The sequence below is a fragment of the Phaseolus vulgaris genome, chromosome 3 (genome assembly GCF_051622355.1).
Source record: "Phaseolus vulgaris cultivar YP4 chromosome 3, ASM5162235v1, whole genome shotgun sequence".
Taxonomy (NCBI): Eukaryota; Viridiplantae; Streptophyta; class Magnoliopsida; order Fabales; family Fabaceae; genus Phaseolus; species Phaseolus vulgaris.
This window is the reverse complement of record NC_143500.1, coordinates 4,803,503-4,820,350: the sequence shown is the minus strand read 5'-3', so window position 1 is coordinate 4,820,350 and position 16,848 is coordinate 4,803,503. Positions and strand designations below refer to the sequence as shown.

The following is a 16,848-nucleotide window of genomic DNA, read 5'->3' as shown; positions in this document are numbered from 1 at the left end:
AATATTATTATTATCATTATTAATAATATTATTAGTAATAGTAGTATTAGTAATAGTAATATTAATAATAATATTAAAAATATTGACAATCATTAATAAAAATATTTGTAGTACTAATATTAATAATAATAATGTTATCTATCAAATTATTTAATTAATATTTTATAATAATTATTATTATTATATCAAATTATTAAAATAATATTTTCATTTTCATATATACTAAATATAAAATAAAATTATTTTTATTATTATTATTATCATAAATGACTAATATTAATATTAATATTATTAATATTATTATTATCATTATTATTTTTATTACATCAAATTATTAAATTAATATTTTCATTTTATTATATATCTATATAAAATAAATTATTAGTGTTATTATTAGAAAAAAATTATTATTAAAATTAAAAAAATTAATATGATTATTATTATTATCAGATTTTTTTTTATTATTATTAGTTTTAGTTTTATATTATTATTCTTATTATCAATATTTTACTATTTGAATTTGTAACACCCCATAATTTACATATAACTATTACAATAAAAGTTTTACCAGTTTCTATACAAACTTGAAGTTTTTCAAAACATTCCTAATACATGATTAGGATTTATAGAAATACAGATATTTACATATCCACAGCTCAAAATAAAACTCTGTAACCTCTAAGGCTCTCCTGCACCTGTATGGTCATCTGCTCGTGTACATAGTACAGTCATCGCAGTTCAAACACAACAAGAAAAGCAAGGGTAAGCTACTGAAAATAGAATTTTATAATATACACACTTAAATCCAAAGAGAAAACCAAGTTACATGATCAATTTCTCAAATTACACAATCTTCTTCAAATCCCAACATTAAAACAATCACATAGATCTCACATGGATCTACACATCCAGAATATTCAACAAACAACGTCTTCCGGAAGACCCGTATTAAGTAAGTCCTACCAGAGACTAACACCTGATCCAAAGATTACCAGCGAATCCAACAGAAAGGATCAGGGTAAGTTCAATACAACCCAAGCCGTGCATCTCATATGTCACAGTGTGCATGAACTCCCCCATCAGCTTCTCACCACCTGATATCTTAGTCTATGTGACTTAGATCATCAGTGAAGCTCGGAGATCTCTGTTACCACATAGGCATCAATACTTAATACACAACAAACATTAGTCCATACATTATCCCGACATCAATACTTAATACACAACAAACATCAGTCCATACATTATCCCAAATGTATGAATTTAATTTCATACCATTTCGTCATACAATATTATTTCAAAAGTTATCCACAATATTCAAAAGTTTATTTGACATAAAAAAAATACACTTTAATACTAAATCATCAAAACCCAATATTTCCACAAATTTAAATAATATATAAACAAACACACAATATATAAACAAATAACACCTTTGTAAGAGAAATTCAATATTGGGACCACGTCCCTTCCGCATTCAGATCTTCTATCCTAGGGTGCTATTAAAAATTAAATTTAGCTTCCCTTACCTCAATTGCTTGCTTTCCAAGCAACTTTTAGAATTTTATTCCCCACCATTTGGATAAGCTTCAAGATTTACGGGCCTAATGCAAATTATCCAAACAGAACAAAATTTCAGTATATAATAGAATAAGTTGAGAGGATTAAACTTCTCAACTGACCCCACAAAAATTGATGACTAAATCCTAAGGAAAAACAGAGAACACAGGATATTTAGAGTAAAAATGAACTTACTCTGTTTGAAAATCTGATCGGGTAGAAATGTTCCTTAACTCCTCTGCTACAGCGTGGTATGATCAGATTCTAAAATAGATGAAGATTGGGAGAGAAATTAAGAGAGAGGGAGAGAAGAGAATTGGAGAGAGAGAGAAAGTGGTTTGGAAGAATGAAGAAGAAAGTGATAGTGGGCACACTGTTTCTGCTTTTTATAAAAAAAGTGTCGTTACATTATCTCCAACTACAAAAATTTTCGTCCTCGAAAATAAACTTACCAAGAAAGAGATTAGGGTATGATGCTCGTATCACCTCTTCAATTTCCCAAGTGGAATCTCCAGAGGTGAGGTCCCACAATACTTTCACCATGGGAATACTTCTTCCACGAAGTTGTTTCACTTGTGAATCTAAAATTTTGATTGGCTTCACTTCAAATGACAAATTTTCTTTGACCTGAATGGAATCAGACTCTAGAATGTGGCTAGGATCAGGTACATACTTTCGTAGCTGGGATACATGAAAAATATTGTGAATGTTAGCTAAAGGAGGAGGCAAAGCAATTTCATAAGCCACAGGGCCTATTCTCCTGAGAATTTGATAAGGTCCTATGAACTTAGGAGTCAATTTCTTGGATTTGAGTGCTCTTCCTACACCAGTGAACGGTGTAACTCTAAAAAAGACATGCTCACCCGCAGAGAATTCTAAAGGTCTTCTTCTTTGATCTGCATAAGATTTTTGCCTGCTAAGAGATGTTTTCAATCTTTCCTGAATCATTTTGACTTTCTCATTGGTTTGTTGTATTAATTCTGGTCCAATTAACACACTTTCACCATCCTGAAACCAACACAAAGGTGTCCTGCACTTTCTTCCATACAATGCCTCGAAAGGAGCCATTCCTATGCTAGCTTGGTAACTGTTATTGTAAGTGAACTCTACCAATGGTAGAATTTCATCCCAACTGCCCAAATGATCTAACACACAAGTCCTAAGCAAATCCTCTAAGGACTGGATAGTTCTCTCTGATTGTCCATCAGTCTGAGGATGATATGCTGAACTAAGTCTGAGTTTAGTCCCCAAAGCTTCTTGAAGTGTTTGCCAGAATCTGGAGGTGAATCTGGGATCTCTATCTGAAACTATGCTAGAAGGTACACCATGCAATCTGACTATTTCATCTATGTAAATCTGGGCCAACTTCCGCATAGAGATTCTCAGGTCTATAGGTAGGAAGTGTGTCGTCTTTGTCAACCTGTCCACTATGACCCAAACAGAGTCATGCTTCCTCAAAGTACGTGGTAAGTGGGTAACAAAATCCATTGAGATACTATCCCACTTCCACACTGGAATGTCTAACTGAGTTAACATGCCTCCAGGTCGTTGATGTTCAATCTTTGATTTTTGACAAGTCAAGCAAGCAGTTACAAACTTGGCCACATCATTCTTCATGCCATGCCACCAATAAGACTTCTTGAGATCTTGATACATCTTGGTCATCCCTGGGTGTAAACTGAGTTTGCTTTTATGACCTTCAGATAACACTGTTTGCTTTAGTTCATTATCCTCTGGTATGCATATTCTATTTCTGAACCTCAAAATACCATCCACTCCTAAAGAGAAGTATTTAGCTTTGTCAGTATTTAATAAGCCCATGAAATTCTTCAATTTTGAATCTTCCAACTGCTTCTCTTTCACCTTCTCCAGAAATTCATTAGTCATGACAAGTGTATTACAACTAATGCAATTTGAAGACATGGAAACCTCCAAATTCATACTCCTGAAATCTTCAATCAATGCTAGCTCTCTAATCATAAGTGACGACATTTGTATCTTTTTACGACTCAACGCATCTGCAACAACATTTGCCTTCCCAGGATGATATATTAGCTGGAAATCATAGTCTTTTAAAAATTCAATCCATCTCCTTTGCCTCATATTTAACTCCTTTTGATCAAACAAATACTTCAAACTTTTATGATAACTGAACACATTAAAACTAACTCCGTAAAGAAAATGTCTCCATATTTTTAAAGCAAAGACAACTGCTGCCAATTCTAGATCATGAGTTGGATAATTTCTTTCATGCACCTTTAACTGACGAGAAGCATAGGCAACAACTTTCTTATTCTGCATCAGAACACAACCCAATCCCTGATAGGAAGCATCACAGAAAACTTCAAAAGACTGATTGGTATCAGGGATTGTCAATACAGGAGCATTAGTCAACCTTTTTTTCAACTCTTCAAAGCTTTTCTCACATTGTTCAGTCCATGCAAAAGGATAATCCTTTCTAGGCAATTGGGTCAAAGGAGCCACTATTTTAGAAAAGCCTTCTATAAATCTCCTGTAATATCCTGCTAACCCGACAAAACTTCTAATTTCTGTAACTGTTTTAGGACGTTCCCACTGAAGTACAACCTCCACTTTAGAAGGATCTACTGATATTCCCTGTGCAGAGATGATATGTCCTAAAAATTGTATTTCTGACATCCAGAAGTCACATTTTGAAAGTTTAGCATATAACTGTTTTTCTCTCAAAATGTTCAGGACGGTTCTAAGATGTTCTGCATGTTCTTCCCTTGTACGAGAATAGATCAAGATGTCATCGATGAACACTACCACAAACTTATCAAGAAAAGGTCTGAATATCCGATTCATATAATCCATGAAAATAGCTGGAGCATTAGTCACCCCAAATGGCATAACCAGAAATTCATAGTGACCATACCTTGATCTAAAAGCAGTCTTCTGAACATCTTCTGCTTTCACTGGAATTTGGTGATAACCTGAGCGCAGATCTATCTTAGAAAAGACAACTGCCCCATGCAACTGATCCATCAAGTCATCAATTCTAGGAAGAGGATATTTATTCTTTATTGTTAACTTGTTTAATTGTCTGTAATTTATGCATAGACGTGACGAACCATCTTTCTTCTTCACTAATAGCACTGGAGCTCCCCATGGAGAAACACTAGGTCGAATGAATTGCTTCTCCAATAAGTCTTCTAGTTGTTTCTTCAATTCACCTAACTCCGCTGGTGCCATCCGATATGGAGAAATTGACACGGGGCCTGCTCCGGGAATCAAGTCTATTGCAAACTCTATCTCTCTTTTACGTGGAAGTCCAGGAATCTCATCAGGAAATACATCCATAAACTCCTGAACTACAAACATATCTTTTTGTACTTTATCAGTAACTATAGAACAAGCCAAGAGCATAAAACATTCTGCACCTTCTTGTATCTCTCTCTCAAACTGATGAGCTGAGATAACCTGCTTAGGGAAAATTAACTTCTTCCGACCACAATCTATAAGGATATGATTAGCAGACAACCAATCCATTCCCAAGATAACCTCCAAATCTTTTAGAGGTATACAAATCATGTTGATCTTGTATCTCTGCCCATTTATAATTACTAGAAACTCAACACACATGGAAGAAGTTACTATAATACCTTCTGTTGGTGTAGATACCACCAACTCAAATTCTAATTCTCGGACTGGCAACTTAAGTTTCTTAGCACAATCAAAAGATATAAAAGAATGGGTTGCCCCAGAGTCAAACAATACAGATAATTGTGTTCCAAGGATAGAACAAATACCTCTAACAAGGCTATCAGACTGTGAAGCTTCAACTCCACTAATAGCAAAAACTCTGCCAGCAGCTTTGGGTTTTTTATTACTATTTTGTTGTACTTGCTGCACTCCGCCAGAATTTGGAGCTCCCAATTGGACACGACAGTCTTTTGTTGCATGACCATACCTGTGACATCTATCACATGTCACATTTGACACTGGATGAGGGCAAAATCTAACAACATGTGGCCCATCGCATCGAAAACATATGAAACTAGGTGGTGATTGAGAACTGAGTCTTCCACTGCTATAAGATTGAGGTCTGAAATAAGGTTTCTTTCTATCTTCATATTTAGGTAAGCTTTTAGAAGGTCCTCCCACTTGAGGCTTAACAAGTCTGCTACTATTCTTCAAACTCTCCACTAGTTTTGCTTTCTCCACTAGAGCAGGAAAATCTCTAATGGACATAGGAATCACCACTTCTTTAAGCTCTTGCTTCAACCCAAACTCAAATTTTCTACATCTCCAAGCCTCAGTCATGGTCTGGGTGTAGAATCTAGCTAGGTGTTTGAACCTAGTAGCATATTCAGTGACTGAAAGATTTCCTTGTTCCAGCTGCATGAATTCAATTTCTTTTGCATACCTGACACTATCAGGAAAATACTCCTCCAGGAATCTTACTTTGAAGTTCTCCCAAGTGGCATCTTCTCCTTTGTCTTCCATCATTTGCTTCATGCCTATCCACCAGAATTCAGCTTCTTCAGTTAGTACATAAATGGCATAGGATAACTTTCTCTCTTCCGGGCATTGAGTAGCTTCAAAGATTCTTTCTATGTCTCTCACCCACTGGTCTGCTCCATCTGGATTTACCTTGCCATTAAATTTGGGTGGATTGTGTCTCAGAAAATCCTCCAGACTAAAGGTATGGGGTTGTTGATGAAGCTGAGATGCTTCTGCTGCTAATCTAGTTGTTTCTAATTGATGAAGGGCGACCTGATGCTGTTGTGCCATAGTAGCACTCTGTTGTTGCAAGGCTGTTGCCATCATCTCTATTGCCCGAGCTAAGTTGGGCATATCTACTGGTGGAGGAGGAGTAGGTGGTCTACGTGCCATCTACTAAGCACATAAAGAATTGGATTAGAAATTACTAAAAATTTTCAACTACATCTTTAAGACAAATTAACTTCAAAGAAATAATCATACGAAACAAGTAAAAAACCAATCAAAACTTATCCCTAAAATGTACTCTAGCTACTTAGAATTAAGATAGAAAATAATCTTGATCTAGTCATGAGTGTGCACCCTCACCACTCTATCAAGATTCTTTTCATTCTTAATACTTTCATCTTTATTCATAACAATTAACTTGACTCGAACACAACAAGATTTCAAGAAAAACAACTTTGTCAAACATCTTATTAGAAACTTTTAACTAAGTCTTGAGGCTAGACGTAACCAAAAATCTACACGCAGAAGAAACAAAATAAACCCACTACCCTCAGGTTATCCTAAGGATGAACCGCTCTGATACCATTAAATGTAACACCCCATAATTTACATATAACTATTACAATAAAAGTTCTACCAGTTTCTATACAAACTTGGAGTTTTTCAAAACATTCCTAATACATGATTAGGATTTATAGAAATACAAATATTTACATATCCACAGCTCAAAATAAAACTCTGTAACCTCTAAGGCTCTCCTGCACCTGTATGGTCATCTGCTCGTGTACATAGTACAGTCATCGCAGTTCAAACACAACAAGAAAAGCAAGGGTAAGCTACTGAAAATAGAATTTTATAATATACACACTTAAATCCAAAGAGAAAACCAAGTTACATGATCAATTTCTCAAATTACACAATCTTCTTCAAATCCCAACATTAAAACAATCACATAGATCTCACATGGATCTACACATCCAGAATATTCAACAAACAACGTCTTCCGGAAGACCCGTATTAAGTAAGTCCTACCAGAGACTAACACCTGATCCAAAGATTACCAGCGAATCCAACAGAAAGGATCAGGGTAAGTTCAATACAACCCAAGTCGTGCATCTCATATGTCACGGTGTGCATGAACTCCCCCATCAACTTCTCACCACCTGATATCTTAGTCTATGTGACTTAGATCATCAGTGAAGCTCAGAGATCTCTGTTACCACATAGGCATCAATACTTAATACACAACAAACATCAGTCCATACATTATCCCAAATGTATGAATTCAATTTCATACCATTTCATCATACAATATGATTTCAAAATTTATCCACAATATTCAAAAGTTTATTTGACATAAAAAAAATACACTTTAATACTAAATCATCAAAACCCAATATTTCCACAAATTTAAATAATATATAAACAAACACACAATATATAAACAAATAACACCCTTGTAAGAGAAATTCAATATTGGGACCACGTCCCTTCCGCATTCAGATCTTCTATCCTAGGGTGCTATTAAAAATTAAATTTAGCTTCCCTTACCTCAATTGCTTGCTTTCCAAGCAACTTTTAGAATTTTATTCCCCACCGTTTGGATAAGCTTCAAGATTTACGGGCCTAATGCAAATTATCCAAACAGAACAAAATTTCAGTATATAATAGAATAAGTTGAGAGGATTAAACTTCTCAACTGACCCCACCAAAATTGATGACTAAATCCTAAGGAAAAACAGAGAACACAAGATATTTAGAGTAAAAATGAACTTACTCTGTTTGAAAATCTGATCGGGTAGAAATGTTCCTTAACTCCTCTGCTACAGCGTGGTATGATCAGATTCTAAAATAGATGAAGATTGGGAGAGAAATTAAGAGAGAGGGAGAGAAGAGAATTGGAGAGAGAGAGAGAAAGTGGTTTGGAAGAATGAAGAAGAAAGTGATAGTGGGCACACTGTTTCTGCTTTTTATAAAAAAAGTGCCGTTACATAATTGATATTATTATTGTTGGCAATTATCAACAAATATTATTATACTATTGAAAAATATTAATTGGCGTAAGAGTACTAGCTAATATGTCTGATGGATTTTGTACAAACGGATATTGATTAATGCTTAATTATGGACGGAATTTTTGTTGTACATATCTATTGATAAAATATGTCGATAAAATGAAATTACCGATAGATACCTATCCGTTAGTAATTTTCTATCAGTAAATTCAAAATTTCTTGTAGTGTTTTTTTTTTCATATTATTAGAAAAAATAATTTTTATGCTTGAAGAAAATAAGATGAGTCTACACAAAGATCATCATACTTTTTAAAATAAGAACATCTAGATCACATGCAAATACTACAGACAACCATAATAAGATGCTAGTACAAAGAAGTAGATATTAAAACATGTACATAAAAGAAGACATAAATATAACAAACTATATACTCTTCACTAAACTTGACTCATGGATTTTCATAATGATTTTGACACAGTATGTTATCTCATCTTGATATTGTATGTTCAATTTGGTGATGTCACTACTACTATGAAGCTTAAAGAAAAAGTTGTCCTTTGCATGACAAGTAATGTAAGATAAAATGCTACTAACCTCTAATAAAGCATTAACAGAATTTATTAACACAAGGACAAAAGATTTGCATGAAAGCTACAATAATCTTATTCAAGACATCTATATATAAAAGCTCTTTGTATGAAATATTTTTATAAAACTTCATATAGTGCAAAATCCTTAAAGAATTTAATAAGATGATAAAGATAATATTTTTTATTTATAAAACCTTCACTTTATGAATTTATCTTTCTCTATAACAAGGAAAGATAATAATTTATATCCTAGCTATTGAGAAGGTTTTCTCATAATAACACAAACAACATAGTGTTGTAGCTAGAAGTAATAATTAATGAATATACTTGAGAAATACAAAAGTGAATTTGTAAAATAGAATACTAGTTCCTTGTCTCAAAGGGCGATAAATGAGATAGTCATGAGTAACCTTTAAAGGTACATATGCATGTTCTAGAATGAAGTTTAATAGAGCATACATATCTTTTGAAGGCACATGCGAGCAACTTATAAATATCTTGTCTTAATCTTATTCCAAGACTAAGAACTTCAAGTATTCCTAACTACCACTATTATCTTAAATTAAAAATAAATAAGGTAAACCTAAGAAAAATCTCTCATAAAGAGGATATACAATGAAGACTTGCTTACAAGGGTGTAGCTTCATAGAGTGAAAAATATTACAAGATTTCTCTTTCTAGCTTACAAAGATTAAAGACAAAGAATATAAGTTTGTTGTCTTTTTATAAGTACGTAGGATTGTAGTTGTGTTAGGATGTGTATTCGTATTTATGAGCCTTTACTTTAAAATCGTATTTTTCTTCACGTTTTTCTATCCCTTGCTTTATGCTATGTAACAACAAAACAAAGTGATTTTCTATAAAAATTTGAGAAAAAAGTTAGAATAATGAATTAAATGAGAACAAGAGTACAAAGTATTACAATTCCTTTTTAGGGATTCTTCTTCAACATTGTTTGTATAGTGTGTTATGAGAGACTCTTCTTCCTTTTTGGATTTCTTTAACTTCTCTTCTTCTCTCTCTTTTCTTCCTCCACTTTTTTAATCATGTCTTGCTCTTCTTCTTTTTCTAATAAGAGCTTTCACTTTTTTTTGAACTCTTTTTCTCTTCTTATATACTTTTTTTCTCCTACTATAAATTTTATTCCTTTTATTACAAGCTCTTTCATTTATTTAACTTTATCCTTTTCATGTAAGGGAGAAAGACCTACTTTAGGGTCCTTAGGAAGAGTTTGGGTTATGGTGCCCATGATTTCTTGGGGGAGGTTGATAATGGTGGTGACTACTAAACACCCCTTATCTTTGGGAGTGAGGGTCATGGTAATGTCTTCTCGTATTGGACCCTTCACTATGTTTGTTGTTGCCTTTTCTTGATTTTTATTAGTTGAGCAAACATCCCTTTAATGCCATTAATATTTTTTCCTCTTTTTAATGCATTTTCATTTAGTCTCTTCACCTCATTTCTCAAATTTATATCTTCTTGTGGGTCCTGAACACTACTATGGACATTGGATGGATGGGAATGATCACTCATTTTCTATCAAAGAAATATATTTTCACTTCCCACAAAAAAATTGAGTGTATAAGGTTTTCACAAAACGTTTTAAGAGAAAAAAATTTCTACAAGGACTAAGTGTTAAAAGTTTTCCAAATTCACTCACAGAAAATAAAGGTGGATCACATGTGGATACTATACTAAATGTCAAGTTTTTCCTAGCCAGAGATTCCATAGATTGCTTTTACAAATACTTCCTATAAATAAAACATCAAAAAGAATTTTTCCTAGTTTGTGTGCAAAGAGTCCTAAAGAGCAAAGAAAAGGTCAACTATTCAATTAAGTTAGAGAGATTTAACACCTAATTGTCACGGAGACCTAAAAATTCAAAAGAAACAAAATAAATTTTGCAAGTTTTTTTATATCTTAAATAAAAAAATACAAATAAACAAAATCTTAAATAAAAATGAAATCACAAGTGATACTTGGATTCCTTTAACACACTTTCACAAATATAAAAATGCTTAACTATTACAAATTGGACTATAGAGATGTAATTGCACCAAAGATATTTTTCAAAGACAACACAGCAATAAAAAAATATACAAATTAACAAAAAAAATAAAATCAAAACATAAAATTCCGTGACAAGTAAAATAACAACAACAAATGGTTAAATCTAGTGAAGAAAATTGACTACGGAATTTAGATTTTGTGACGGAATTTTCCGTTGCTAACTCGCTTTTGTGTTTACCTTTTTTCATGTTTCAATTGACAATGTTTCCGTCCAAATGTCAATTTCAATTTGTATACATGTTTTCAATCTTCAAAATTCCATTCTCCTTCTCTAAAGTCTCTTGAAATAGTAATCTCCAAAGATTCTTCCAAGAATGTTACTTTTTAGAAAGTTATCTTTAGAAAAGGTAAGATTCTTTTAAGATATAAGAGAAGAGTTCAAATATTTTTCAAGTCAAAGAGTTAGAAGAAAAATAAAGAAAAACACTATTAGAAGTGAAAAAAACATCACTTGAAATATTATAGGACAAAATTCAAAGAGATTCAAATAAATACAAGCAAATAAATTAAAGCAAAATTCAAAGGAAAACACTCAAATTGAACCTAAGGAATATGTCTAGATTTAGACATATCTATTCCAACCCGATGGTCCGTTTAGATCCATCCCGCATAATCCATATCTGGTGCGGGTCAACTGCGAGGTGGGGTGGGTTAACTCGCATAACTCGAATAACTTAAAAATTTAGAAATTTCTTTCTGCATCCTCATATTTTCTTCATGTAGATTCATTCTAAAAAATTCTAAAATTATCCATTCCAAATTCTACAATCTGGAATACAAATTTGTATTATGGATTGTGTAATCTGAAACACAAATTTTAATTTCCAAATTCTATAACCTCGAAAGTTTTTGAATTCCACATTGCAGAGTTTTACTCATATCTTATTAAGCATGTGTCGTGAGAGTAATTCTAGGAAAACAATTACCTAATTCATTTAAATAAAAAAAGAATTAAATTTATTCAAAATTTATATTTAAATTTTTTTCTATTACTTTTTAAAAAAAGTATTTCTTACGCGAGACTCGCAAGTCCGCAGATCAACCCTCATGCAGAGCAGGCCAGTACAATCAGTATGCAGGCCAACTCAACTCACATTTTGCAGCTCAAATGCGGGACATACTTATGTAGGACGAACCAGTCCGGATTGTCATCCCTAATTTCTGTATAAACGTTTATTAATTTAGTTCTGGGTGTTGAAAAATAATATAAGTGAATGAATGTAGAGGTTAAGGGTTTTTTTAAATTTTCTTCCTAAAATCAAGAATGCTATTGGGTTAGTTGTTTATTTTATACCTACCTATGAGGATACATATATTTCCATTTACATGTTTGCCCAATGGTAAGTGAGGAGTTTTGTGGTGTTAGAGAAAAGTGAAAATAACTTTTTTTCTTTTCTTTAAAAAAGAAAAAAGAAACATTAATGAAGTATTGAATAATACCAACGAAAAAATAGTAGAAAAGAAATAGTAAAAATGGATGAAAATAGAATAAATAAATACCAATAAGATTTACTCACTCTCTTTCTTATCTCTTACAAAATAAACATATTTATTTGTAGAAAAAAAGTTTTGTTAACACTCTTCCAAAAAAATAACATTCACTTAACAATCCATTATAATAATATAATAATATATATTAGAATTTTAAATTAAAAACAAAACAAATATTATTAAAATATTATTATTTAGGAATGTCAAAAGAGTGTTTTTTATTTGATGGGTCCCTTTGTTACAAAATAAAACTATTTATTTGTATCATTTCTATTCTTGCACTCACTGTTCTACCAAACACACCACAAAGGATAAAGGAGATTCCAATTAATATAGATGATGATATCAACCATTTGTCTAGTCTTATATATTAAATAAAATTTATGATTTGTAGACCACCTACATTGGATCCTATTTAAATGAATTTTATAGCATGATTGAATTGTCCACATAAAATGGTCAACTATAAACTATGTTTAAATCTTCAATGTCATTTTTCTTTCTCTTTTCATAGAAGTTGTTTTTCACAGCCACAACCCACATGTCACTCCACATTTAAAAGTGTGACCTACCACGTTTCTTCACTTGACTATGATTTTTCTAGCATTTGCAGTTACTATCAATCAAAGGGTGCAGTGACAATTTCATCCCATAAGGCTCACAGAAGATAGATGAAACCTTTGATTAATTTAATGGCAAACAGGGTTGAAATACCAATCAATGTTCTGTTCAAATAGTGATTCCTTAGTCTTAACAACTTCAGGCAAAGAAAACTAAAAGTAATAGATGTCAGAAGATTCCTCAGCATTTGAAAGTATATAGAAGGATCATTGTATGTAGTATCTTTACATGTAGAAAGAGATTTTGTTTTCAAATTTGAACTCATGATCAAACTGTTGTTTCAAGACTAGCCTCCCCAATTATGAGCACAAATGAAACTCCAATTATGTTTCACCTAATACATCTGCAACCTCTAGTCCAACATAGAAGATTCAATGATATAGAAAATATGCAACACCAAGACTTTATTCTGGGACCAAATGCAAAATTAAAGTTTTAAGGAAAAGGAAAGGGCTGAGTTGGATCATCAATTGGTGAAGTTTGGTATGCAGGCTTGAGGCTCAGCAGCCTTAGCAGCTGGAGATGGCTCAACTTTTGGTGAAGGTTCAACAGGCTTCCCAAGTAGATCAGCAGGCAAATCAGGAATACCATTCAAGTAGAAGGTGTAGAACAACTTGAATGGGAACACAAGTTGATGGAGTTTCACTTGTCCAGACACACCTTCAAAGATTCCAGAGCCTCCTGTAACAGCCAGATATGTGTCTTGGTATGTGAGATAAGCTCCTTGCACAGATATATGGCCATAGTCTCCAAAGTAGAAGCTGTAAATGGCCTCATATCTGTCACCTTTTTTCTCAGGAACATGCTGAATGAGCACACATAAGCCTGCAGTTATCCCTAATCTCTTTTCCAAGTTTCCAGAGTATATCTTGTTGCTGAAAGGCACTAAATCTCCTAGAGAGTTCACAGGCTTCTGGCTTAGCCTCAGGAATGCTGGACTGCCTCTGTCCCTTTCATTGATCTCATAGACAAACAGTTCTTGAACTTTGGCTACATAAATGAACAAAATCGTTTGTGAGGAATGCTAGCTCTCTACAAATTATGGTTACAAAATGCTACTCAAAGAGGTTACTAAGAGGGAAACTTGTGATTTTTTACCTATGTCATTGAAATTTGTTTATACATAAGGGATCAGAAAAGCACTTACCTGGTTTTTTAGAATCTTGATGCTGCTTTTGGTTGTTGAAGAAGAATGCAGTGATTGTGGTGTTGTTAGTACTTCTTCTTGATGTAGCAGCAACAAGAGCAGCAGGGAAATTCAAAGTTTTGGTTGGGAGGGATTGAAAGAGACTAGAACCTACTTTCTTTTGGGTTTGAAGGGTAGTGCTAGAACTTGAATGGGAGAGTTTGAGGGAAGAAATCATTTTCAGAGAGCTCATGGAAGCCATTGATGGTGATGAATGCCTCGTCAAAGGAGCTTTATAAATGGAAAATTCTATAGAATAATATTGTTTTAACTTTTACAGGGTTGGTGTATTTTGGGAGGTGTGAAACGAAAGTGGAGGGTAAGGTTAAAAAATGAGGCCCACGGTGCTTTCTTTTCCCTAATTAGGAGTTTTTCCTTTTACCATCTACATCAATTTTCTTTCCCTCATCCTTTTCCTCAAATATAAAATAAAAAAAACTTAGGCATTTGCTGCGATCTTTCTTCCTAAACTAATCTGCTAAAAAATATTTACTAGTAGATATAAAATAAAATTTAAACCATTTCACACGTTTGGCTGCTATTCTATATTTTAATATATATAAAATTCCTTACGTAAAACATCACACGACACATCACCTGGCTTTGTCTTTTAGTTAAAAATATAACAAAATGTAAAGAATTTTGGTTTCATGCGAAGCTGGTCGTCATTAGTTGTTGTTAAACAATATACGGAATTTATAGTAAAGCTCGTATTAACATATTCCAACCCAATTCCCATTCGATACGTGGCAGTTTCTTCCTGCACCCCTACATTTTTTTTCCTGCACCCCCACAATGTAATGCAAAGACGAAATTGTCCCAATTATTTTTTAAAAATCCTAAAATGCACCTGTATTTATTTTTTTGCATTATGGATTATGGAATCTAGAAAAATTTTGAATTAGCCCTTTCTGGTAAAATTTCGAATCTACCAATCCGTAATTTAAAATATGCATTTCACCTTCAAAAATCCACCATTCAAAAAAAGCATTCTGGATCCACCAATCCATAACAGAAATATCTATTATGGATTCAGAAATCCATAATTCAAAAAAAAAGCATTCCGGATCCACAAATCTGTAACAGAATCAGACTTCTGGATTCAACATTCTGGAAATCAATAATTTATGCAAAAATTGCTTCCGAAACACCTCATTTGGAAAAAAAATATTGAGTTCCAGATTGATGAATCTGTAGCACACTCCCAGATCCCTATTTCCGGTGACCATGGTGTCCTTTTTCAAATAAAAGATTAAGGCCAGTTTCGAGATTTAGAAAATTGTGGGGGTGCAGGAAGAAGAAGCCTCCATACGTTTAAAAGGTACCATAATTGACTATTTCTTCCTGCACCTTCGTATCTTCTTCTGCCACCTCCATACACAACATAAAATACACTTTTATCCTTCTCGTGTCACCCCCATAGAGTAATTTTCAGATTATATAATCCAGAAACTCATTTGAAAAAAGACTTCCAGATTACATAATCCAAAAACTAAATAAAACTTCCAGATTATGTAATCCAGAAAGTAATCATGCATCTGGAAAAAAAGTTTTTGGATTATATAATCCGAAAGCTAATTACTAATTTGAAAAATGACTTCCGGATTACATAATCCAGAATATTATAGAGAAACATTTTTAGAAATTCAAAAATTTATGGAGGTGCAGGAAGAAACAGTCACCATAATTTATGCAAGCCTGTACATTTCTTAGGATTGAGCCTCGAGATTATTACTGAATGGCAAAACGAACATAGTTTTTTATTAATTTTGTTGGAGATCCCACATCGACTAGAGATTAGAGCCTTTCATAGTATATAAGTGGGTGCAAACCTCATCTCATTGAGCCGGTTTTATGGGGTTGAGTTAGGCTTAAAGTCCACTTTGTAACATGGTATCTAGAGCATAAGGTTAGAGTTTAAGGTTTAGGGTTCAATTTTTATTGGTGAATCCACTATTCACTGGAATTTTCCAGCCACCCCCCCACTGTCTCGCCGGACCTTCGCCGGACCTTCACCGGAACTTCGCCGGAGACACCGCCGGAATCTCGCCGGAATCGCTGTCGGAGCCTTCATCTTTGTTGCTCCCGCCAATTAACCGGTGACTGGATTTGTCCTTATCTTTTATGGCTTCTTCCGCTTCCGCTGCCACTATGGCTTCTTCTTCCGTCATTATGCTGGATTCATCTATTTATACTAATTACGTCAATGTTCATCTTTCCATTGACAAATTGGATGGAACCAATTATGACACTTGGGCATCAGATATTAAATTATGGCTTAAGAGTCAAGGTTATGTTGATCATCTTACTCATCCTACTCTTGCTGAAAATGAGGTTGTTCGTTGGTCGAAAATTGATGCTCAATTATGCATTGTTATCAAATCGACCATTCACTCATCTTTAAAACAAATTTTTCGTACCTATGAAACATGTTCAGAAGTTTGGGAACAAGCAAAATTATTATACACCAATGATACTCACCGTCTTTAAACCGTTATTTTATTTCAGCAGATGTCACCTTCAGTGAATCTTCCCTTTACTTTAAGTCTTGTCCTTCTCCTTCAATTTCTTCATCTAATCAAGTTAATATTCCTCTTGTTGTGCCTAGTGCACCTAACAATT

The 16,848-nt window shown here is 33.4% G+C and overlaps 1 protein-coding gene and 2 long non-coding RNA genes across 3 annotated transcripts; all 3 read right to left on the bottom strand.

Annotated features, from left to right (window-relative positions):
• Positions 1-649: 649 nt before the first annotated feature.
• Positions 650-1,938, bottom strand: LOC150028635 (uncharacterized). The gene is made up of 3 exons (XR_016519385.1): positions 1,756-1,938; positions 1,530-1,604; positions 650-707 (listed from the first exon to the last, which is right to left on the bottom strand). It is a non-coding gene; the product is annotated as an uncharacterized LOC150028635 (long non-coding RNA).
• Positions 1,939-6,871: 4,933 nt separating this feature from the next.
• LOC150028634 (uncharacterized) lies at positions 6,872-8,196 on the bottom strand. Its single transcript, XR_016519687.1, has 3 exons — positions 8,030-8,196; positions 7,804-7,878; positions 6,872-7,028 (listed from the first exon to the last, which is right to left on the bottom strand). It is a non-coding gene; the product is annotated as an uncharacterized LOC150028634 (long non-coding RNA).
• A 5,030-nt stretch (positions 8,197-13,226) lies between these two features.
• Positions 13,227-14,703, bottom strand: LOC137806249 (allene oxide cyclase, chloroplastic). Its single transcript, XM_068606253.1, has 2 exons — positions 14,188-14,703; positions 13,227-14,030 (listed from the first exon to the last, which is right to left on the bottom strand). Exons 1-2 carry the CDS (start codon positions 14,426-14,428, stop codon positions 13,507-13,509), a joined length of 765 nt encoding a protein of 254 aa, XP_068462354.1. The 5' UTR covers positions 14,429-14,703; the 3' UTR covers positions 13,227-13,506.
• Between the last annotated feature and the right edge of the window lie 2,145 nt (positions 14,704-16,848).